The 25,232-nt window shown below is 36.7% G+C and overlaps 3 protein-coding genes and 1 long non-coding RNA gene across 10 annotated transcripts; 1 reads left to right on the forward strand and 3 right to left on the reverse strand.

Moving 5' to 3' along the window:
- Positions 1–1,274: 1,274 nt before the first annotated feature.
- On the reverse strand, positions 1,275–4,783 carry LOC120257743 (pentatricopeptide repeat-containing protein At1g02060, chloroplastic). Of its 5 annotated transcripts, none has more exons than XM_039265299.1 (4): positions 2,485–4,783; positions 2,143–2,320; positions 1,588–1,823; positions 1,276–1,512 (listed from the first exon to the last, which is right to left on the reverse strand). In XM_039265299.1, exon 1 carries the CDS (start codon positions 4,682–4,684, stop codon positions 2,609–2,611), a length of 2,076 nt encoding a protein of 691 aa, XP_039121233.1. In that variant the 5' UTR covers positions 4,685–4,783; the 3' UTR covers positions 1,276–1,512; positions 1,588–1,823; positions 2,143–2,320; positions 2,485–2,608. The 5 variants fall into 5 exon arrangements, with proteins under 5 accessions (XP_039121304.1, XP_039121233.1, XP_039121161.1 ...); XM_039265227.1 differs by having other exon boundaries at positions 2,050–2,320; XM_039265155.1 differs by having other exon boundaries at positions 1,588–1,941; positions 2,050–2,320.
- A 241-nt stretch (positions 4,784–5,024) lies between these two features.
- Positions 5,025–9,266, reverse strand: LOC120265163 (long chain base biosynthesis protein 1b-like). The gene is made up of 13 exons (XM_039273055.1): positions 9,150–9,266; positions 8,789–8,940; positions 8,587–8,681; positions 7,969–8,060; positions 7,205–7,298; positions 7,051–7,123; positions 6,838–6,970; positions 6,530–6,704; positions 6,205–6,345; positions 6,027–6,122; positions 5,785–5,926; positions 5,566–5,693; positions 5,025–5,475 (listed from the first exon to the last, which is right to left on the reverse strand). The coding sequence occupies exons 2-13, from the start codon at positions 8,892–8,894 to the stop codon at positions 5,308–5,310; spliced, it is 1,443 nt and encodes a 480-aa protein (XP_039128989.1). The 5' UTR covers positions 8,895–8,940; positions 9,150–9,266; the 3' UTR covers positions 5,025–5,307.
- A 3,032-nt stretch (positions 9,267–12,298) lies between these two features.
- Positions 12,299–18,477, forward strand: LOC120259875. Of its 3 annotated transcripts, XR_005536363.1 has the most exons (5): positions 12,299–12,478; positions 12,689–12,776; positions 12,877–12,933; positions 13,244–13,347; positions 18,071–18,477. It is a non-coding gene; the product is annotated as an uncharacterized LOC120259875 (long non-coding RNA). The 3 variants fall into 3 exon arrangements; XR_005536361.1 differs by having other exon boundaries at positions 12,689–12,933; XR_005536364.1 differs by having other exon boundaries at positions 12,689–12,933; positions 18,076–18,477.
- A 3,248-nt stretch (positions 18,478–21,725) lies between these two features.
- On the reverse strand, positions 21,726–24,797 carry LOC120262315 (receptor-like protein EIX2). Its single transcript, XM_039270407.1, has one exon. It carries the CDS (start codon positions 24,693–24,695, stop codon positions 21,726–21,728), a length of 2,970 nt encoding a protein of 989 aa, XP_039126341.1. The 5' UTR covers positions 24,696–24,797.
- Between the last annotated feature and the right edge of the window lie 435 nt (positions 24,798–25,232).

Below are 25,232 nucleotides of genomic sequence, written 5' to 3' on the forward strand. Positions count from 1 at the left end.
TGTTCAGAGAAAAAGGTGCAACCTTTCGATGCCTTCGCTCGACGACGAGGAGCATGCGGTCTTCCCCGAGGTCAACGACGAAGAAGATGAAAGAGATGAGGTCGACGACAGGGAAGACGATGAAGACGAAGACGAAGACGGCGAGATCGAACCCTCATCGGCGCCGCTTCCTCCCTCCGTTCCTGTCACCGACTTAGGCACCATGGATCCAAACCCCGGAATGATCCCTAACCCTAACCCTATTGCTATCCATGTTGCGGTCTCCGCAGTCGAGAATGGTTCCGTTCAAGTTCAGCCCGTCTTATCCGACGTCGCCACCGAAGACCTCACCACTCCGACCACCGAGGAACGTCGCCAACCGGATCGCCAACGCCAATAAAGATTTCTCCTTTAAGACCCCACACGAGCATGCCACCTTCGAGATCGCTCGCCAGATCTGGAGCTCAGCACTCAAGCGTTCGCGCGAGATCAGTGACGATGAGATACTCAATGTCCCTACTCAATGAGGTCTCTGTTTAAAAAATAAGCTCTCTGTTTAAGAAATGAGTTCTCTGTTTAAGAAATGAGTTCTCTGTTTATATGCTTGTTTGTCTTTGTTTAACTATCGATGTTTCTGTTTAATATATTGCGTTTACGTTTAAAAAAGTGCTTAAATATCGTTGTTTCTATTTAAATATGTACGAGTGACCAAGATTAATTGGTTTTATATCCAGGATTAATTTATCATGTAAATATTTGTTTTTCTGTTTAAATATTAATGTTTTTGTTTAAAAAATGAGTTTTATGTTTAAAAAAATGATGTTTCTGTTTAAGAAATGAGTTTTCTGTTTAAGAAATGAGGTTTCTGTTTAAGAAATGAACTCTCTGTTTAAGAAATGAGTTCTCTGTTTAAAAAAATGAGCTCCCTGTTTAAGAAATGAGTACATGCAAAAACGAATGCAAAAAAGAATGAAAAAAATGTATGCAAAAAGGTTTAAGGGCAATGATGGAATTTCATAATGCAGGGGGTAAAAAGGAAGTGAAACAATAAAGGAAGGGTTGTCTGAGCTATGCAAAACTCACAGGGGTTGTTTGGGAAGTTTTGAAATTATCGAGGGGTAAACAGTAATTTTCCCTTAAAATAAATATGCAAAGTTCTTTTGTGTGTGTATAGTTAGCGTTTTTCCTTCAACATAACTAATTTTAACGGACATTTAATTATTTATTAATATTAATTAAACTATTTTTTTCCCCTCCAACCCAATATATGAAAAGCATTCTTTCAAACTACATTCTTATGAGTTATTGCCCCCTCACTTGAGATAATCTGGCCAAAACCAATTTCATTCAAAGCAGCAGCTAACACAAATGGCGCAGCTACGTTAACAATCATGATACCATGCTATGGTTCTCAATACATAACATAATAAAAAATGACAACCCTTTTATGGACACATTAATAATTTTTCCGATGAGAACCGCTCGCCGTCTGCTCTTCGGCTTTTCCTCGACTTCAAGAAGTTTAACATCGACCTGATACATAACAATAATGTCAGTAGCTAGTAATACGGAGAAAATGAATACGAATGATCCTTAAAAATTCAATACCTCTTAGAGATCAATCTGAAAGCAAGCATCATTTCATGATTTCAGATTCATTGAACTCATTCTGATGATTTATAAACATTCGTTTCACTAATTGATTGAAAGTGTCATTATCAATTGTCTCTCTGTATCAGGGACATGAATTAAGCATGATGCTTCAGTTGATGTGGAAAATGTTGGATGCAATCTCTATTTGCCGGTCTCTTTGATGCAAGCCAGTTGTTAACTTTCAGAAACTTCTGTGAATGAACTAATCAAAGTTAAACACCCATGGAATATGATAAACATGTTCGTCTGAATTCAAAATAAAGACGATCTCCCGATGCTGCAGGCATTCCGTATCATGGGAAATCAAAGCTGACAACAAATGCATTACAGACGATGAATTCAGTGACGATAGTAAGAGGCCAACTTGGATTTTGGCAAATAAGATGAAAAAAATCAAGAAAGAGAAGGTCCATCTACCTTTTATGTGTTGGTTTGGGATTATATGAGCTGCAATAGTAAGAGTGCAACTTGGATTTCGGTAAATAAGGTGGAAAATAAGTTGGAGCTTACTTATCTCAGTCATAAAGGAAGCTCCCTTCAGACTAGTTATCAGCCAATGAACCATAAAGGTCTACACCTATACTGAAGAGTTGATATCTTTTTCTCATCTCTGGTATCATTCTAAGGATGATTTTCACTGCTTGAAGGAAAGGACATCACTATTTAGAAATTCACGCCACCTATAACTCTGGATCATGCATGAGAAACCTTATATTAGTCAGGAACATAAGTAAGTCCAAATTATATTTAAGGTCGTCCTAAGCTCTTACTTCCTCCAATCACACATAAATGAAAGTTTTCAAACTAGAGAAAAATAAGCATCTAAGCATTAGAGAGTCACAAAAAGCATACCTTCTTTCATCAACCCTCTGAAACTATGAAGGGGGATTATAATCCATTATGATGTCCTCACCAAAATCTTGCTGAAGCTCCCATCCTTCATTAAAAAAGAGAAGGTCAAGAATCAATGTATGCATCACTGAGAACTCGCACCGTTAATTTTTTTAGAGACAAATGCAGCTTCTTTTGATCTTCCTGTTGTCTCAAGAGCAAGTCTTAAATCATTTAAGCAGCTAGAATTAATCAGTCCAAGTCCACTCTCTGTCATTTCATAAAATAGCACAAATGCATCTGAGAATCTCCCATTTGTGCAAAGCCCACTTATAACCACACCATAAATACCACTATCAATTCTATGATGCTTTTCTAAACAAAACAGCAAAAGCTTCCCTGCTTCCACGAACCTTTTGCTCTCACACAGAAATGCAACGATCTTCTCCATTCTCACATAGTATTCCTTACTATAAATCAGTCCAAGAACCTCGAACGCCCTGTCAACCAAACCACTTCCAAACAAAGCGACAATGACATCTGTTGAGAGATCAATGTTTTGCCGGACCTTCCGTTCGAACATCTCCAAAACCAAGTCAGCCGCTTCTTTAACAAAAACATCCTTTTTCAAAAGGCCAGCAAGCACTGAATGAAAGATCATGGTGCTCGGCCGATGCCCACTGCCCATCATCCTTTGCAGCGCCTTCCAAGCATAAGGCACCTTCCCTTTATCTAAGAAACCTTCGATCAATACTTCATATACCTCAACATCTGGCACAAGGTCTCTCCTCACCATAACTATCACCAACTCGTATCCTTTCCGGAATTCACCTTCCTTGCAATGACCCAGAATCAAAGTCTTGAAAGCAGTAATATCCACAGTTGCCCTCCTTTCCAGAAGCTGCCTAAACACTATCCCCGCCTTCTCCGCCTTCCCGTTCTTACACAAATACTCAAATATCGGGTTATAAGCTGCCATCAAAGGAACACAAGTCCCTTTCTTCACCAACACCTCCTTATCCATTATCTCATTGAAAAGCTCCTCAGCTCTACTAAATTCACCAATTTGGCAAAGGCTACGCATCAAAGTAGTATAGGAAGCAGAATCAGGCTTCACCTTTAGCTGCAGCATTCCATCATACACCTTCAACGCATCCTCAACATGACCCATATTACAATGAGCAGCTATTATAGTATTGAAAGTGCAAACATCTGGCTTGAAGCCTCCATCACTACCACCACTCCTTTCGCGTTCCAAGACGCTCTTCACCATCTCCATCTTCCGAGACTCACAAAGACCTTGAATGAGAGTATTATAAGTAATCTTATTTGGCTTCAATCCAACACCAAACATCTCCTCAAACAACTCCAGCGCCTCCTCCACCCGTAGCTTCGCACAAAACCCACGAATCAAGGTAGTGTACGACACCACATTGGGCGAAAAATCACGACTTTTTCTCTTGCGCATTCCCTCGAACAAGTTGCGTGCAACCTCAACCTTGCCTGCACGACAAAGTCCGTCTAGAAGAGTATTGTAAGTGACAACATCCGGTTGGCATCCGCGCCTCATCATCTCCTGGAAGAACCGGAAAGCTTCATCAACCATGGCGTTGAGGCAGAAGCCACGAATGAGGGTGTTGAAGGTGCAGAGATCAGGGGCGACATTGTTACGGGGCATCTCGGCGAAAAGCTTAGTGGCAGCGTTGGTGCGGCCGCGCCGGAGGAGGGCGGAGAGGAGAGAGTTAAAGGAGAAGACGGAGGGGGAGGGCATGTCGCGGAAGAGGGAGACGGCGGCGCGGATGTCGCCGTTACGGGCGTATGCGCGGATGAGGGTGTTGAAGAGGCGATCTTCGACTGACGGGAGGGAGAGGAGGAAGGAGCGGGCGGCGGAGAGGTCGCGAGAGCGGCAGAGGACGGAGAGGGTCTTGGAGGGGAGGCGAGGGTGGGGAGGCAGGTGGAGGTGGGCGAAGTGGAAGAGGTGGAGAGCGGAGGAAGGAAGGCGGAGGAGGTCGAGGGAGCGGAGGAGAGAGTGGAGGGAGAGGGAGGGAGGGTGAAGGGAGAGTGTGGAGAGGAGGAGGTCGGAGGGGAAGGAGGAGTGGCCATTGATGAGCTTGGCGATGGAGCGGGCGAGGGATTTCTCTTGATCTCGTTGGAAGATGGAAGAGAGGGTTTGGCCATGGACTGCGGCGAGCGGTGGTCGGAGAGGTTGGAGAGAAGCCATGAACACCGGCGGGGAGCTCCCAAAGGGCTCTCAGTATATATAGTTTTTCTTTTTTTTGCAAATAAACCCTTAGTAGTTTATTATTTATTTTTATTGATGAATAACTGTGCATATAAATCTTGGAAAATTGCTTGTATTTTCCCATAAAACTGGGTAATTGCTGATACATATATATATATATATATCAGTGTGTACTTCGATATAAACAAATTTTTATATTAAAACTAAATTTTAAAAACATTTTATTTTGGACTTATTAAGCCATAATAGTTTTGCTTTTGTATTTTGTAAAAGAAATTGCATATATACCTTTATGACTTCAACAAATATGCAAATACTCTGATGAAAACACCCCTACAACAAAGTTTATTTGACAAACACTCAGGAAAGTTACAACATTAATTCAGTGTATAAATGAAGCAAAATTCTGGACAAGTATCACAATCAGGAATGCAAGATCTACATAATTCCTAGAAATACAGTGCAGAGAATGGAATGCAAATACAACATATATATATACATTCTAAAAATAAGCCAACAAAAACATCTTATTCATGTTGGTCTGAATATGATGATCAGAATTATGCCAGAAAGTTCCCTTCCTTCTCATCTGATAAAAAGCCTCAAGATAACAGAGATCCTGCAACTCTCTTCAATGATTCAGCTGCCTTTCGGACATCAGCCTCCGAATGGCCTGCTGAAACAAACATTCGAATGCCTGCAGGAAGACGACACTTATCTAACTTCGACCTTTTGGAGGTGACAAGGAATACAGAGTCTTCCTTTAGAACCTGTCGACGAAAGGAATGTCAAGAGAAGTGTTGGTTTTCTTTTTTTTCTGTTGAGTTGTTGAAGGTAAAGAGTTTCATGCATCAACTTACCCGGTCAACGATATTGTCAAGTAGCTGCATGTCACTCTTGAAGGAGCCTGTTGAATTCTTCAGCTTTAGAAAAACTATGGGTGACTGAGGATGGCTTGAAATAGTAAGCCCGGGCACATCGGAAAGACCTGCATTTATCGGCAAGGCATTTAAGAATGGTAAGGAATAATAATTGGTCTTAGTTGTTCATGAAAATAGTTTTATTGTGTTAAAGATTACATTTCCACAGAAGAGCAATGTTATTCCTCAATGACGCGAGGATGGCTGGGTTCTCTTCCAAGTGATTGACAGCAGAAATGGCAGCGCTTGCGAGATAGGGAGGCAAAGATGCAGAGAAGACATAGCCAGAGCTACTGAGTCGCTGCATTGTCAGATAAAAATGGCAATTGAGAAGTTGATCCATGGCATTTCATATAATGGGTCTGAATTATTGAATAGCAAATCAAAACAAAAGATCTTACCTGATGATCAACAACTCTAACACTTCCAGTGCAAAAGCCTCCATCAGTTGCCAATGAATTTCCCATACCAGCAGTTATGATATCAACTTGCTCAATCTTAAGAAAATGATAAAATCAGTCAACAAAGAACAAATAGAAGCAGTGAAAAGAATAATTCAAAGAGAATCAAAGGACATACCGGAACACCACAATGTTCAGAAAGGCCTCTTCCAGAATTTCCAAGCACCCCAAATGAGTTACTCTCATCCATAATAAGTCGGAAACGGTATTTCTCCTTCAGCCTGACAATCTCATCCAGTGGGGCTACCTGACCAGAATTCTGCAATAGAGAAATACCATCATAAATAAAAGAGTGTTTTGAAACTTGCGACTCTAAAAAAGGATACACGATGCAGCTTGCTTAAAAAAGGTTTAACATCACACATATTCAAAATATTTTATTCCTTTTAAGCTTTAATGTCCTTGTAGTAGAGCTATTGTAACAACAAAATAATCATCTATACCTGATAAACAGCTTCAATAACAATATACCGTCGGAGCTTCTCTGCCCGCCGATTTCCCTTAGTGGTTTTCTCCAAAGCACTTTGCAGAGAAGCCATATCATTATGCTTAAAATAAACTATAGTGCTCCTAGATAGATGGAGCCCATTTTGCACAGCCCAGTTGACACCGTCATCACTGTCATGCATAAAATGCAATTAATTCATGGTGTACATGAATGCCACAAAGCTATATAATCAAAATGTATATCTAAATCCTAATGAAAATTTAGTCAACATTGGCAATGGTACCAAGAAAAATGAATACTTACGCAACAATTATATCTCCTTTCTTGCAGAAGGCTGGAATGACACTGAAAATTGTTGATATTCCATAAGAGTAAAGAATTGAATCCGGTGTTCCCAAAAACTTTGCAATTCTGGTCTCACAATCAAGGTGGACATCTACAAAGATGTGCTACTAGTAAGAAATATGCACTCTGGCATATAATTAAGCTGCCTTAAGTTGAAAATAAGGCACTTACCAATTGTGCCATAGAAACCACGAGGACCACAAGAACCAACACCATACTTCTCCAAAGAATCAACACAGGAATCCTAAAAAACACAAAGTATTAAGAATATTTCCAAACCAGCAACAATAATGATATTCAAAAGACTAAAAAGGTTATGACTCACAATTATCTTCTCATTCCCAACAAGTCCAAGATAATTGGCAGATGCAAAGTTTACAACTTCTTTTCCATCGATTATGGTATGCGGCCCTGCAGCACTGAAATAAAAGACAAACCCTGTGAGCAGAAAAATATCATCTCCATATATTTTATTTTTCTAGTAGCATTTACGGCAAGCGAAAAAGAAAACTTAGTACAATGTAACACATTGGTTTAACTTAAGTAACAAGTCATATGGGAGAGACCCTCAATGAAGAGCAACTAAGAGAAGAAGGATCAAAATATATATGTATAAGGAAACCAATTACCAACTATTTTATATGGAAAACAAAACAAGATCCTTAAAAATATAGAAAAACACATAAGGTTCAAAGAGATAAACATTCATTAAGGAAATATGGCACTTTTATACAACCAGAAAAAGCTCTTCCATTTCCACAACTTGCGTGAACAATATACCCGTTGCTTTTTAGACTATGAGAATGCCAACTAGTTAGGCCATTATGCACTTGGTAGAAGGGCCGTAAAGGTAAAAAGGAAAACAGAAGTAGGTGAGCTTTTGATGCATTGACCAACACAAGGTTGGTTGATCAAAACCATTAAGCCTACAAAGTTTATTGAAAAGTATAAAGAGACCAATAAAAGTAATCAAATGTGCATGAAAATATGAGGACTAAAATGTTCACATGCAAATACAAAGAAAGCACCAACCAATGCCAGAAATGCATCATTCTATATAAAGAATTAAACCGGAAGTTCCTATATTACCTTTCCAATGTAGGAGGCTCAACTACCATTTCTTCTGTAATTGGAGGATGAAGAGGTTCTGGAACCCATTCTTCACAAAGGTCATCTATTTCCTGCAGTAAAGCAACAAAATTTCACTAAAACATGCATGACGCCAGATCATGTCTATCAGCTGAGAAACAAATACAACAACTATGATAATCACTTAATCAAAATGCACACACCACAAATGAAGAAACTGAGATGAGAATATTAAAGCGTTATTAAACAAAAAAAAAAAGGAAAGAACATTAATGCCAGAATTACCATGAACCAAATAAAATAAAGTAAAATACTAGATGCAAAATTTGAGACTACAAGGTGCCAAACATTTGTCAACAATTCATAAAAAAAAAAAGAAAAAAGAAAAAAAGGGTTTACATTATCTGAGAAGGGATATTAATTTGACATTAAACATAATCCAATACCAAGTGTGGTAAAACTAGCTACTGTCTTAAAATCACAATAAAACACAATCACTCATTAGATCTAGAGCAAGTTCAAGCAACCAGCACATAAAACACAAAATAGAAAAATCAAAAGTGAAATTCTGACAGTAAAGGATGCATCAAACTGTCTAGGGCCAAGAAATCAACCAACCTTCTCAGTGAGAGGCTTCTTGGGCGGCTTGTAACTCTTCCTTGAGAGTTGGAAGAGAATAACCAAAATCAAAAGCACTTCTAGAACTAAATGCCCTGAAAATAGAAAGCATATCAGCAGTGTCAGCTCAAATGAAAATTTATGAACAAAAAAAAAAAAACTTTAATTCCTCCACTGAAACAATTCATGCTAGAGTACCCACCATCAATATGGACCCCAAAAACAACAGCCCGAGCTAAAGGAGCATCAAACGATGAAGAGAACCATCCCAAAGCCAATGAAGTCATATTCATGACGGCCGACGACATCTATCCTTTGTCTAAGCAAGAAGAAAAAGATCCCAATCCTACAACTCTGCAAGAAAAACCAGATTTTTACACTGAAAAAAAAAACAAAACTTTCTAATAGATTCAATCAAATCACTATATTTTTCACACAAAATCAAACAGAAAAACCTCGAATTGGACCAAAACTCAATCAAATCAAAAGAAACAAAGAGAAAACAAATCAATGAGAAAATCATTGGAATTTGAGAAAAAAGAGAGAGAGATTGGGTGGCTCACCTGTGGAGGAGGAGGCCGAGAGATCGAATGGGGGAGGCAGAGAAGGAGAGATCTAGGGATTTAAATGGGATCAAACGGGAAGACGAAGTCGGTCGTGTTTGGAGAGCGGGATGATTCAAAGGTCAACACTTAATGGAGAAAAGATGCATTTATTTACGAAATTGCCACCGCCGCGCTTTCCGTTGTTGACCGTCGCCCACGAGGAAGGAGTACATGTATTACTACAAATTAATTAATAATAATAATAATAATAATTAATTATTTGGTTTAATTAAATTTAAAAAATATGGTTTCGTCTAAAGATTTCATAAGCTTATGGTATTAACCATGCTACGAAGGATGTTGCCATTGGATATTTAAAAAGTTCTGAGTTTAAGTCCCGTTAAATACAATAATAGGGTAAAAACTTATGATTTGAATATTTAATTTTCTGATCCATGTGCACATTTTTTTTACAGGATTTATCACATTTTAAGAACGTAATTTTTTTAAAGCTTATGTTAAAAAATTTGGTGGAGATATATATGCCATTTCTTTCTTAATTATATAAAGGTATATAAATATATAAAATCCTTAAAGTCAATTGTATTTAAACAGATGATTATCAGCAAAATTATATTTTAATCCATGATAACCATGGACAAATATATCTTCTTGGTTTCCAAAAACAAAAGACATAAATACATATATCGAATGACAAAAACCATGTACATTATATATAATTCTATGTACTTTATTAAATAAAATTTTCAATAAACTTACCCTCACACGCAACGTTGCACTGTTTTATCCATTTTTTAAAATTAAGAAGTTTGTGTAATTATTATTATTATTTTTTAATTAATGGTTACATGTTTGAAATTTCAAATTCTCAGCCATCTTATCACCAGATATTTGTAGGAAAAATTTATTATTTATAGACATGGCCACCAAACAAGCATTAAATGCATTTAATAGTGAAGCATATAATAAATAATAATAAATGAACACAAATAAAATAACAAGTTGTTCATATTGTGAAAGGGTGGGATTGGTAACTTGGTTGACCCTTCAATTAAATTTATTGGGGCCTTAAATTGGGTCCCATTTTATTTCATTAATTCATTGTTTATAATGTCAATGGAAACAATGGACAACCACACATCTTGATTGAGGGCCAATCCCAAGACACAGTGATGGTTGTCATTGTTCCCAAATGTTCAATTTTAAGTGGAGGTTTCCTGATTGGCCATTGCTTTTCATCACCTCAACGTCAATCTTTTTCTCTGTGATTAAGTCCAAAAGATATAATCCAAGAAATCTCACTATCTAATCTCCATATTTTCAATCATATATATATATATATATATTTTATGAATATGCAAGAAACACCTTCCCTTGCTTAAAGGATTATCAAAGAATAAATAGGTGCATATGTCACTAATTACAGTGTTTGAAAAAATATAAAAAAATCTCGTCATGTAACCCGATTCCCTTAAAGAGGATCTAAATGTGTATTTGTGAGTTAAAAAATTCGAACTCAAGTTTTTTCAAAAAGCAAAGCAGATGAGAACCGGATTGTTCTCTTTTATCAAATTTATATATTTTATAATTCTTAACTCAAATATTTTATATTTTTTTTATTACAAACAAATTGGTTAAGTTTTAGAAAGATAATTAAAGATTTTATAAGAATAATTACATATGAGAACACATAAAAGCACATGAACAAACAAGTTGGTCAAATTGAAGAAATGGATGACCTTCTAATAGCCAAATGAGGTATTTTATAATTTCTCATTTATATTTGTTTTTCTTGATGAACTTCTCTTCATTTAGACTTGTTCTTGGATAGCCGTCCCATAAGGTTGACTTCAAACGTGAGCATGAATTATTCTATGTGGAAAGAACCTCAAAGATATCAATGTTGAACTGATCAACTAAAAGTGGTAATTAAGATTGATTTTATGATTAAATCATATATGTTAACTATAAGATATTAACTAACATTAACGGTGCCTCTCTATAAAATGACCAAACTTCAAAGTTTTTTTTTTAACACGGACAAATTACAAACCACATATTTGAACACTTAACCTTTGAACAAAGAGGGAAATGTAATATCAATTTTTTCTATTACAAGTGTGGGAGATCATTTTGTAGAATTTATAAGTTTCATAAATATTTTTTTTACACGAGAGTTTTTTCAAAAAAAATCACACGTGCGGGGCCTAATTTTTAGAAATCCATAAGTCCTTAAAAATAATCAAACTTAATCATGTAATTTTTCTTTAGTTTTTTGGGCCCTCAAAATCATGGAAACCAAGCTCGAGGCTTCATACATATATTAATGTTTAGCCTCGACTTTATTAAATCATTTGTCATTGTCCTTGGTGACTTGGACCTAATTGTAGAAGCTATTTTTTTAGTAACTCTATGACATACATGATAGACGATCTATCGTGATAATTGTCTCCTAGACACTATTCTTCATCTCATTAAAGTTATTGTAGAACGACTCATTTCCACTATTAGTGGATTATGTGATATATCTCTTATACGGCTATTTTACTATAAAGTTATTTGTTTATTTTATTAGTACTCACCTTCTAATTTTTAAGAGAGCAATAGTGGATCCACTCTTATATATTTATATATATAATTTAGTGGGACATTATTAAAACGACATCTTTTGAAAACTATGATTTTTATGTGAATTACATAATTTGATAAATTTATTGTGTGTTGAATAAATTACAATAAATTGATGGAAAATTTTCTATTTTGATTATGTACAAAAAAAAATGTTATGAACTCTGCTGATTTATTAATAATAGGTTAAAATAATAATTTTTAATCCATTTTGTCTTAATTCAATTGACCATTAACATTGATAAATAGTTAATAAATCCTATTTCAATTATTAATTATTTTTAATTTGATTTTAAATTATAAAATAATATTTTTACTTCAAATTGACTTAACCCTTATCATTGATTCATTATGAACATGATTATCCCCATTTTTTGGAATTCGGATCTTTGCTGCTATGATTGTTTTGAACCCGTTTTGGGAATTCGGATCTTTAATCCAATAGTTTTTAGGATCCGTTAACCCATCCTATATAACCAACTGTTCCCCTTCTGAAAACGATTTCGAAATCTCTTCCCTCCCTTTTTGTTTCCCTTTTTCTCGCTGCTCCCGAAAGGCCGAAACCCTAACCCTAACCCTAATCCCTTTGATAGCTTGAAAAGAAGCACAGAGAGCTCGATTGAAGATCCATGGCCAGGTTCCAAGATGCTGAGGAGATCGATTCCAAGCGCCTTGCTGACAAAGCGAAGAGCCGAGACGTAGGGTTCTTTTCAAATCCTTCTTTTTTAACGCTATTTATTGGTTCTTGTGTTGATGGTGAGAGGTTGTTTGGATTTTGCAAGATGATCAATCCTGATGAGATTCCTGAATCCTCGCTGTTATCTTGGATGCTAAATCTGTTTTGTTTTTATTTTAGATGAAAGAATTTGGATTGAAGCGCACTTTTTACAAGTTTGTTGTTTTTTCAGGTGAGTAGCTGGTTGGAGGGTGAGGAGTTGATTGGATTTTGCAAAATTCTTGGTTGAAGACCTCTGAGATCAAGCCTGAGATTCCTTCGTTGTTATCTTGAATGTTAAATCTTTTTATTTTGTTTTAGCTTGAACAAGTTTGGGTGGAAGGGGATTTTGACCATTTTGTTGTTTTTTGAGGTCATTAGTTGGTTGGAGGGTGAGAGGATCAAGCCTGATGTAATTCGTCGCCATTATCTTGAATGGTAACTCTCTTTTGTTTTTTGTTTTAGCTCAGTTCCTGTGTTAGTAGTAGTATAATTCCTTGGTGAGCCTGTTCTCTTCAAATTAATTCTGTTGCAAAAGTAATCACTATGTCAATTTGTGTGTGTTAGTGGTGCTTTGTTGCCTAGAAAAGATTGGGTGTATGGAAAGCCAATGGGATTTAATTGAGCTTGGAGCTGCATGTTTTTTTAATTTTTTTTTTTTTAAAATACTTTGTATAGCTGCTCTTTTAAGTCTGCATTTTATGTTTCCGATGAGTTTTTTGTTGGTGAAAATTTTGTTTTCTGTCAGGCTTTCATGGTTTACACAAGGGTATCTCACAAGGGGAGGCGATTGATGGTAGATGATGCTGCAACTTGTGTAAAGGATGGACTCATGAAAGGTTTATGGGTTTGGTGAGTATTCATATTTGTTATTTTGTTCTTTTTGTTTTCTTTGGTGGTAGAATTTCCTTCATTTCTTTTAAATATGAGGAAAATGCTTCCTGCTGTTGCCAAGTTTCTCTACAGGTTTAATCAGTGCATGCTACTTTGTTGTTTTCTTTCTGAGCTTTCAACCTCTGTTTGTCCTTGTATAATTACTTTAAAACGTTTCCTAGAACCTTTTGCTTACTTTGTTGTCTGTATAATCTGGCGAACCTTGATAATCACTATGTAGAGAGTTTAGATCTAGAAGAACAAGTTTCTTATATAAAGAAACCTTCAAAACTCAGTCACTTGATTAGGAAAAATCACACAAGCTCAAAGAAACTAGAAAATCAGTAAAACATAGATCAGCTTTACTGAAATAAAGATACCAGATTTTGTACAACTCTGTTCCCTCTGAAAATCAATACACAAAGAGTTGAGATCACGAACAACAACTTTCTTATACAAAGTTTGGATCAAAACTCACTCAATTAAGAAGGAAAATTCATACAAGAAGAGGCTTCACAGAAAAACATAATCAGAAAAAACTCATATCACTGAAAACAACAATTAAACAACCCTTTATACAAACTTCGGTGACTGAAAAGAAACAGGTTAGTCATAACCCACGCGTCTGAACTAGACCAACTCCACCGCTCTTCATCCAGTCACATCTGTTTTGCCTTGAACTAATGAAACTATATGTGATGATCAAGTCTCAGCCGTTCATTGATTCTGAAACCCTTTGCTTCAGCTGCTGCCTCGAACTTACTCCTTTTCTCTGATGAACTGCATCACAGCCGTTGATTTACTTCCAGCCATCTGCTAATGGATTTAACTAAAATTTAAACACTTGAAAAGACACAAATACCCTTTAAATCAAAAGTTATACCACCAGGACAATTTCAGCTTCTTCTCTGCATCTCTTCAATTCTTCAATCATAACCAACAAAATCCCCCTTGATTGAAGCCGACAGACTCCCATTTTACCTCTGAACTGTCTATGCTTTTGAACACTCAAACACTTTGTAAAGATATCAGCAACTTGTACATTTGTAGAACAATAATTCACTTGAATCTTCTTCTTTGTCACAAGCTCCCGAATGTAGTGAAACCTCACATCCATATGCTTTGTTCTACCATGAAGTGTAGGATTTTTTGCAATAGCTATACATGATTTATTATCACACCAGATATGGACTGTAGTGTCACAATTCACATTACAATCAACCAAAATCTTCTCCATCCACATACCATGACAACATGCTGCATTCAAGGCAATATACTCAGCTTCTGTGGATGAAAGAGCCACAATTTCTTGTTTTTTTGATGACCAACACATTGCTCTTGATCCTAGAAAAAAAAACAAAACCAGATGTGCTCTTTCTATCTTGTGTATCTCCACTCCAATCACTATCACAATAGCCCTCAACCACACAATCCACATTACCGTTATATTGAATTCCATAGTCATAAGTACCAGCTACATACCTCAGAACATGTTTAGCAGCCCCAAATTGAAATCTTGTAGGTTGAGCCATATGTCTTGATAGTAATTTAACTGAATATACTAAATCAGGCATGGTGTGTGTCAAATACAAAAGTTTACCAACCAAACTTCTATACATAGTTGCATCAACACTTTCTGCATCATCATTCAACTGCAATTTTGTGCTTTGAGCCATTGGAACACCCACTGACTTGCAATTCTGCATACCAAATTGCCTCAACAACTCTTTGGCATACTTCTTTTGTGAAACATGAATACCATGTCCACTTTGATTCACTTCCAATCCCAAAAAATATTTCATCACACCTAAATCTGTCATATCAAACTCTTTTTTCATAGCTTCTTTAAACTGATCAACTGCTTCAATTGAGGATCCCAAACCAATCAAATCATCCACATATACACACACCAATAATGTTTCAGACTGTTTTTCAGATTTCTTGTACAAGGTGTGTTCTGTTAGACTTCTATGAAAGCCTTGAGAAAGAAACCAAGTATCTAACCTCTCATACCATGCTCTTGGGGCCTGTTTTAAACCATATAGAGCTTTAAACAGCTTATATACATGATCTTCTTTACCTTGTACTTCAAACCCTCTAGGTTGAGACACATGTACCTCTTCTTCTATTTTCCCATTCAAAAAAGCAGATTTAACATCCAATTGATAAATTGGCCATTTCCTTTGTGCACCGAGAGCCAAGATCATCCTTATTGTATCCATTCTTGCCACTGGAGCAAAAACTTCCTCATAATCAACCCCATATTCCTGAGCATAGCCCCTTGCTACAAGCCTTGCTTTATATTTTTCAATTTCACCATTTGGTCTTAACTTAGTCTTATACACCCACTTGACCCCAATTTTCTTCTTACCTGTTGGTAGTTGACAAAGCTTCCCAGTACCATTCTTCTGGATTGAGTCAAGTTCTTCAGACATTGCCTGCCTCCAATGCTCAGACTTTACTGCTTCTTCATATGTCTCAGGATTTGTTACAGCCAAGGCAAAAGTACAACCTTCATAAATTTCTTTCAGTGCTCTAACTCTTTGTATAGGTGACTCATCAACACTGGAATCACTCAACTGTTCTGACTACCTGCTTGGTGAAACACCATTGCTGCTATGACCATTAATACTACTACCATCTTCTGTTACTGAATTTTCTGATAGCTCAGATGTTGATGTTGTTGTAGTTCCTAATATAGTTCTCACATCTGGTAGTATTATTGCCTTTGTAGAATCTTGTACATCCTTCCACTGCCAAAATTCATTCTCAGAAAAAGTCACATCTCTACTGATCACAAGCTTCCCTGATTCTGGTATAAAAATTCTGTAGGCCTTGGTATTACTGCAATATCCAACAAAAACACCTTTCAGGGCCCTTTGATCTAACTTCTGCACATTTTGAGCTGGCAGATGTGCATATGCAATACAACAAAAGACCCTTAAATGATTCACCTTTGGCTTAACATCAAACCATGCCTCATAGGGAGTTTTATTCCACACTGCTTGTGCAGGAGAAATATTAGACAGATACACTGTTGTCATGACTGCTTCTGCCTAGAAAGAATTTGGCAAGTGACTTGAATTTAACAAGCTTCTTGCCTTATCAATAAGAGTTCTGTTCTTCCTCTCAGCAACCCCATTTTGCTGAGGAGTATAGGGAGCAGTCAATTCATGTTTAATCCCATTTTTTAAACAAAAGTCATCAAAATCTTTAGATACAAACTCTCCACCTCTATCTATTCTCAAAATTCTCATTTCTGGCCTGATTGTCTCTCAACAAAGGCTAAAAATTGTTTGAAGCATGAGAACACTTCATGCTTGTACTTGATTGGATATACCCAACTCATTCTAGTGCAATCATCAATAAACAACAGAAAATACTTACTGCCACCATGAGATTCAGTCTGCATTGGCCCACAAACATCTGCATGCAGAAGATGTAATTTTTGTTTTGCTCTCCATGACTTGCCAGATGGAAATGGTATTCTTGTTTGCTTCCCATAAATACATGCTTCGCATATACCTATAGGTTGTACCCTTGGCACCCCAATAACAAGCTTCTTTTGATTCAAAATTTTCAGTCCTTGAAAAATGCAAATGCCCATATCTGTGATGCCACAATAAAGCTAGATCACCCTTGCTTCACAACATTCACTTGCTCACCATCACCAGCAGAAAACTCTATAGGATACAAATTGTTACTGTTCCTATGCAACATCAAAATTGATTCACCTGCAGCATTCATAATTCTACACCAAGTCTTCTTGAAGACAATCTCATAATCACAAGCTGTCAATTGCCCAATACTAAGTAAATTATGAGCCAGCTGTGGCACATATTTCACATTTTGAATCAGTTTTTTAATTCCTCCTTGCATTGTAACCATCACTGAGCCTTTCTCTTGCACTTCAACATCTTTATCATTTTTCAACTTCACATTATGCTTCACTGATTCATCTAGACTGTAAAACAAATTTCTGTCACCTGTCATATGATTTGAACAACCACTGTCCAATAACCATAGTGAAGAACAAACATTGCCATCACCTCCATGCACCGAAAACAAATTCCCATAGTCACTAGAAGATCCTTCATCTTGAGAATTAGAACTAGACCCCCTTTCAAAATTTTGTTCTGAGACCAACAATGTGATTGAGTATGACCATATTTCTTACAATTGAAGCACTGTATATTTTGTAAGCTCCCTCTATTACCTCTCTGTCCAACAAACTGCCTTTGCCCTCTTGAAAATCTGCCAAATGATCTTGATCCAATTCTCCCCCTCTGCCATGTGTTACTATCAGAAGAATTTTGCTGTCTTTGCCCAACTTGCCTTTGATCAACATAACCCTGGCCTCTCCAATTGCCATCAAACCTTCCTCTACCTCTGAATCCTCTAACTCTCCCTCTTTGCACATTTCTACCACTCCTTGTGTCTCCTTGAACTACAAAGGACCGATCTTCATGTCTTCCAAAGAACTGATTGTATCTAGCTTCATGAGCTTGTAAAGCACTGCTCAAATCATCCAAAGTCATTGTCTTCATGTCCCTTGCTTCTTCAATTGAGGTTACAGCATGCACAAACCTTGATGATAAACTTCTCATGACCTTCAAAACAACCTCATCTTCTTTCAATTCAGTTCCCATACCTCTAATTTGGTTGCACTGTCTCATCTTCTCTTATCCTATGTGCTCACAAGACTAGCGGGGCAACCACAAGGTTGCGAGGTTGCAAAGTGAATACTAAGGTGGCAAGGCTCGTCGGAGGTTGCAAAGCTAGCACAGAGGTGGCAAGGCTCAGAAAGAGCTCTGTGGAGAGCTAACAAATCACGTCGGAGGGTGTACAGAATTCTAGACTGAACACGTTCACAGCGATGTCATAGACCGAATTGAACAAGATTCCGGCGATCGGCCGGCATCTGATACCATGATAAATAAATGATGAGAGAAAAGAATGAATACAATTCTAGGGCAAACTAGCCCATATAAATACAATAATGGTGTACACTCGAGTATGTATATACATATAATATACATGTACAAGTACTCTAACACTGAGTATGACCCCTTTTTTTTTTTTTAATTCTTTATAACAATGATAACATTGCCATTGGTCCTTATAATATGCTTATTTATGTATGAGTCGTGATTGTTGTTTGCTACAATGTCTTCATGCTCCTCTTGGCTTCATTTTTTTCCTTGCTTAGAAATTTGTTTGCTGGCTTTAATGCCAGGGAATGCAATTCCTCCCCTCTCCTCTCTCTCTCTCTTAGAAATTTGTTTGCAGGATTTAATGCCAGGGAATTCAATTTCTCTCTCTATGTGTATATATATTTATACATATATATATTCTAGGTTGATACTACAACAGAAATTTTATCACCTTCAAAAAACAATTCGTCTTTGGCTCTTCTTTCATTTTCAACATTAGCTCCTATTTCACCGACCACTCATTGCAATCATTAATGCCATTTAAAGATAGAGGATCAATGACATCTTGCATGTCATAGTGAGCCTTAAATCTTTGATTGTACTTCACAAAAACTAGATCATACAACCTTTGATGCTCAAGTCTGTTTTTTTTAGTGTGAATATTTTACACATGTTACAAAAAAGGAAAAAATATTAGGACGATCATGTAATTAATATGTATATATCTACATATAATTAATATATTTAGGGATTCTTCACATAAGGTGTACTTACATGCTCGGACATATTCCAATTGCGTTCACAACTTGCAACACTACAAGTTAAACTCAAGATTTTGATGGCTAATTGCTGCAAATTGGGTGTTGAATTCCAAACAAACTCCACCATTTAGCTGCAAAATTATTTAAAAATGTCAACAAAATCATATAAACATTATACGATAAGCAAAAAAAATTAGAAAACATCAAATACTTGCTTGGAGACTTGGTGTTCCTTGTTCTAATTGCCATTGGATTTCCAAATTGTCCTTTGGCCCTTTTGTACAAAGACAATTCATTCATGATTTTTTCTTGAATGTAGGTATTCGAAATTAATCATTCTATACACTTGTACAATCCGTTTGTAACTTCTTAATTGAACTCAATTTTTGGATTTTTATAAAAGAATTCCATATTCAAATAATGACCAGTTGCGTGTGATGGATGATGAAGTTAGCATTCCCATCTTTCATCAATGATTTTGATTTTTGAGTACTTCCTTGTACTTCCTATCATCTTCATTAAAAGACTTCATTATTGTCTCTTCTGCTATATCGATTGCTTTGTTTAGCACGAAATATTCCACCTTTGGTAGTCTTCTCGGAAAATATGCACATTACTAAAATAGGATCCTTAGGATCTTTCAAGTTATTATATTTCCAAGCAGGATCTTTCTAATGACTTGATTGTTTGAATGCACACCCTTCTTCCATATCCAAAGGTCTTAATAAAAATAAAACAATGATAAAATTTCAGATTAAGTTGCAAATGAAAGAAATAAATAACAACTAATTTTTATGGTAAATAGGAAACATAATCAGAATTATGTAGAGATAAAAAGTAAGGGATATGTTTGAATAATGGAGTAAGAAAATAAGTCATTTACCCTGTTAGTTTGTTACTTTAATGTTCTTCTCGAAGTAGAACTCTTTCTCAACTAATTCCTTGTCTTTTATTTTGGCTGTAATTTTTTGCTTGTAAAGTGCTTTTGTTTCCTTTTTTTTCTGTTCTTTGAAAGTAATATGCTGCTTCACTATTCTTTTCAAAGTTGAACTCTCCAATTAATCACATAAAATCTCTCAAATTTCCTTTAGCTTTCCTATGGAGTTTGTTTTTCTATTAAATATCTTTTCTTTGCTTTATTTCTTTCCTAAAAAATCTCTCCATATTCCAAAAAGTTGCCTTAATATATTTTGAAAAAATTGACATTTGCACTTTCCAAGTATAATTGTTCATATTTACTAGAAAGCATTTGTTACTCTATAATATTGTTTCCTAAAAAGCATTTAAGAATGTTGAAAAAGAGAAAACTAACAAAAATAAGGCTTTGCTTTTTTTCCCTGCGTTTGGGTTGAAGTTCTCGCTTAGGCAACACTTCTTTGGTGGCGCTTTGCCTTGTCTTTTTATGAGGTGCTATAGCCTCGTTTCACCTCGCTTTGGGCTCTTAAGTGAGCCTTTTTTGCGCTTTTAATAATACTGTTTGAGATAAGGCTTCCTTTCTTTTTTTTTTTAACAATTGCAAGTTTAATGGTTGGATCTTGTTAGCCATTTGGCAGGTACATTATCTTGACATTTCTTAACTATTTGTTTCTATTCTTGATTTTCTACTTGGCTTTTTTTTTCTCTTGCCCCTTCTTTCAATGAGGCCCCACCTTATTGACGATTATTTTGGTTGAGCACATTGTATACGTCCCATTCCTCTCCATTGGCTCAAGTTACTCCAAAGTCTAGGGTCTTGAGAATAACAAGAGTTTTTCTATTATGTCCTACTGTTTCTTCAATAATGATGGCTAAATTGTTCGTTTTTGAGTCAATTCTTTGGAAGGGTCCCATTGTAGCAAAATTATTATTTTCAATTGGATAGTTTGGAATAACAAAATTCTGACCGTGGACAATCTTGCTAGGCATAGCTACAATGGTTTGCTTGTTGCATCTTATGTGCATTGTTATGATGCTATGGAGATGGTGGACCATTTGTTCTTGCAATACCTGTTTGGTTTTTTGAATAAGGATCCATTTTGATTGCTTATTTAACCTCACTAGGTATCCCTCCTCTTAGTTGAGGTAGGGTCATCCTAGAGGACCAATTTAATCTCCCATATATGGAGTACATGTGAGACTCTTGTTTCGTTTGCTTGTTCTTTTGAACATTTGGTTGTAACCAAATAGCCTCATCTTCAATAATTGTTCTGCGCTCATCAATTTTGATTGAAAGAAAAATAATCTAGAGGTTTTTTTGTCCACCGTCGAGTGCAGCCTTCACCTTCTCAATTCTTCTTTGGATTCAGGCAAGCATACTAACACAACCATCGATCCAATTGATAGAGATTGATGCATGTTTTGTTAGGGCAGCCTTTGTCTTATTATTCCCTCTGTTAGTCCGGGTATCTATACATGTTCTCCTTTTAATATATTTTGTGGTTATCTCTCTTCTTGTTTTCGTTCTTCTTGTGTTTTATTTTTTTTGGACAAACCAAAATGGATATAATCTATAGACATAAAGCAAAATTGAAGAAATAAAAAGTTGGTGAAGGATTCACCTCTGTCATGGGCAAAACCTTTCTTTGTTCTCATAGTTTGCCTTTTACAATTTATGATGTAAATAACTACAAAAGTTAAAGGAAGATAAAATAGGTTGTAGCTGAAGTGTACCTACAGACTTAATTCAACTCCTGGTTTCAATCTGATGATTTCTGAAGTTCATTATATGATGCGTGAAATCAATCAATCCAAAAGCATTTCTAATAGCTTCACTGAACAGTAAAGAAACACATACTGCCCATAGACCAAACACATAGCCAGTAACACCACCATAATAGAACCATTGTGTGTCATCAGATTCGCAACCGTCTTCAGAATAAATACAAGATGGTATCAGATCATGAACTGTGGCATCGCTGTCGCATTTTTGTTGTAGAGGAGGACCGCAAAGATTATGGTTCCCGATGTAAATAAATGGATCATTCAGAGTCTGAAGTTGGTAACCTGATGGAATTCTTCCTGACAAGTTGTTATAAGAAAGGTTCAGGTGGCTCAGAAAACTTATGGTAGATAAACTTGATGGAATTTCACCTTCAAGACTGTTTGCTGACAAATCAAGAGATTCCAATGAGTATAAGCCACCGATTGATGCGGGGATGTGTCCTGTGAGATGATTTCCAGACAAGTTCAGACTTTTCAGTCCATGCAGACTGCCTAGTTCAACAGGTATTTGTCCTGACAGTTGATTCATTGAAAGATCTATGCTTCTCATTAATGGGAGGGTTTTGGTGTATTGTAGCAGCATGCCTTTGGTGAAGACTGATATGCTATCGCTGTAACCAATGGTGCTAATGTTGTCTGTTCTTGTCAAAGTCTGGCTTTCAAAGCTCTCCAGTGCGGTCTCTGTTGCCTCAGTTGTGTATTTCATTGCTGTTAAGTTGCCGAAATCTTGAGGTATCCTTCCGGACAAGTGATTATCTGAAAGGTCTAAAATTTGAAGTAGCTGTAGATTTGATAGTTCTTGAGGGATGCTACCATAGAACATATTGTGTCGAAGCCGGAGTATCCTCAGGAATTTCATGTTCTGTCCGATCCAAGTTGGTATTCTTCCAGTCAGATTATTCCCACCAAGATCTAAAGTTACTAGATAGTTGCAGGATTTTAGAGATGAAGGGATTTCTCCAGAGAGATTGTTGCTTCCTAAATGAAGCACTTCCACAATGCAAGGAGAAGCCACTTCCGGAACCAAACCCGTTAGATTGTTGTTTGCAAGATTAGCTACGAACAAGTCACGCAAATCAGAGAAGCATATTGGGAGCTCACCAGAAAGAAGATTGTTCGAAAGATCAACTACTTCCAAAATCTGAATTTTGCATATAGATGCAGGAACTGCACCATTTATGAGGTTATTTGAAAGATATATTTGAGCCAAGCTGTATAAATTTCCACTGAAGATTTGATGAAGTTCGCCTGAGAATGAGTTATCTGATAGATCCGCGTATTCTACATCTGGTGGCAGGGAAGGCAATGGACCTGAAAACATGTTTGAGCTCAAATTGATTATTCGGATGCTATAGAACTTTAAATATGGAGGAATACTTCCGGTGATTCGGTTATGAGAGAGATCTAAAAGTGTGACGAAATTTGACAATTTCCAAAACCAGTCAGGTAATTTATCTGCAATTCCTGCATTGGAGATGTAGAGTTGTACAAAGTACTTCTGTGTTCTAAGCCATGAAGGGAATCGTTGGCCTAACTGGCAGTTTGACAGACTAATTATTTTTAGCTGGAATGGAGGAATCCAATTTCTGCTCACATTGAAAGCCAATGAATTTAATCTCATGCCCAGGTCTTCCAACTTTGAAAGATTGGCAAAATGAGCTTCAGTGACAACACCTCCTACTGAATTGGACGAGATGTCAAAAATTTTCAGTTCTGACAGTTGTCCAATGCTCAGTGGTAGATTTCCATTCAGTCCATTATAACTGAGATACAACCCTCTCAAACTCGACAGATTCCCGATGGAAGCAGGAATTGGTCCGTCCAGAGAGTTCTTGCTGACATCAAGAATGACTATTCTTTTGAGCATCACCAACCAATTCATCAGTTCACCTCTCAACATATTGCTTCTCAAATTTAAGATCTCAACAGTATTACCGATACATAAAGAGAAAATATCCGAGAATGTGCTTGTGTTTTGACTGATATTGTTGGATGAAAGATCAAGACTGCGCAAGTTACATATATTGCCCATGTTTCTTGGCAATGGACCAACAAAGTTATTGAGTCCGAGCTGAAGCACCTCCAGGGATGTCATCTGGCCAATAGCTTCAGGTATCGGACCATGGAAATGATTGAACCAGAGATCAAGCTGGACAAGGTTGCTAAAATTTGTCATCCATACAGGAAAGTTGGAGTTGATTTGGTTGTTACTGAGATCAATGATGCGTATAGAATTAGTGAAATTGAAATTTGGAGCAGAAGAAGGAAGCTGTTGAAGTTGGCAGTCTGATAAAAGTAATACTGTAAGAACAGGGAGCATTGAAACCGCATAATGCCAATTAGAAGCTTTTGCAAGGTTTACGCCGCTCATGTCAAGATGTTTCAAAGTTGAGAGACGTGAAATCCAGTTTAGTTCATCAGCAAACAAGCGATGATTTGCATGATAGAGTGAGTTGAGATCAAGGTACCTTAAACTAGTGAGATTTCCAAGCTGAGGAGGAATCATCCCAGTGAAGCCAACATTAGACAGATTGAGATAACTCAATTCAGCAAATGAACCGATGAAGTTCGGTATCGGGATTCCTTTGAAATTGTTGGAACTCAGGTCCAAGTGGTTCAGGTGTTGCAAGTCAAGCAATGAAGGATTTATCTCCCCACTCAGCAACCCATTGTTGCTGGGACCATCACAGAGATGCTCATGTCGGAGATCCATCATATTAACATGACCAGTTTTGTTGTTGCAGCCGATTCCTCTCCATGTGCAGCAATCTTCACCTGTCCATGATGACAGAAGATGGTGAGGATCTTCCAGTCTTGCTTTGAACTTGAGCAATGCTACCCTTTCATGCTGAATGCAGCTCATGCACTGAATGATTTTACTGGTTAAACATCCCAGCACTAGAAGGAGATGCAGTGGCCTATGCGTCTCCATCTGTTAGAGGATGTTTGTCTATGTTTCTCTATCAAAAATTGTCATGTGCATGAGTTTTTATGGAAATGAGAACATGTATGCTGATACCTCTGAACATAGAATTTTCAGGTATATCGCTGAAGCTTTGACAAGTTCTTGTTTGTTTAGTCCACCAAATCTGTTTCTAGAGAAGTTGGAGTTACCATATTGTTTATGTGATCTTTTACAGACGAAAGAAAGCAAAATGCTGTGCTATTGACATCAAACAAAATAATGTTGCTGCTTTGAAATAGTCATCGATGAACATGGGCTGAAAAAAGGTATGAATTATTTATTTAGTCTCATATTTGAATGGAAGTGCTTTGGGGAAGAAAACCATTAATGCTGATAGACAGATTAGTGTTCATTTGTCTTACATCCACTAATCCTTCTGTGATTTGCATGATAAAGCCTAAAATAATAATTTGACTCAGAATTTGTTGGAAAACGTTACAATTTACCTTTGCTAAAGCTTTGACAAGTAATTGTATTGAGGGTTCAAAGAAAATGAGACATTGT

The sequence above is a fragment of the Dioscorea cayenensis genome, chromosome 1, assembly GCF_009730915.1.
Source record: "Dioscorea cayenensis subsp. rotundata cultivar TDr96_F1 chromosome 1, TDr96_F1_v2_PseudoChromosome.rev07_lg8_w22 25.fasta, whole genome shotgun sequence".
Classification (NCBI taxonomy): Eukaryota; Viridiplantae; Streptophyta; class Magnoliopsida; order Dioscoreales; family Dioscoreaceae; genus Dioscorea; species Dioscorea cayenensis.

Coding starts and splice junctions, on each gene's coding strand:
- LOC120265163 (XM_039273055.1), bottom strand. CDS start 8,894: ATGTCGTCGGCCGTCATGAATATGACTTCATTGGCTTTGGGATGGTTC. Junction 6,705..6,837: donor AAAGGAGATATAATTGTTGC/GTAAGTATTCAT, acceptor TATGCATGACAG/TGATGACGGTGTCAACTGGG. Junction 6,123..6,204: donor CTGAACATTGTGGTGTTCCG/GTATGTCCTTTG, acceptor CATTTTCTTAAG/ATTGAGCAAGTTGATATCAT.
- LOC120257743 (XM_039265370.1), bottom strand. CDS start 4,684: ATGGCTTCTCTCCAACCTCTCCGACCACCGCTCGCCGCAGTCCATGGC.
- LOC120262315 (XM_039270407.1), bottom strand. CDS start 24,695: ATGGAGACGCATAGGCCACTGCATCTCCTTCTAGTGCTGGGATGTTTA.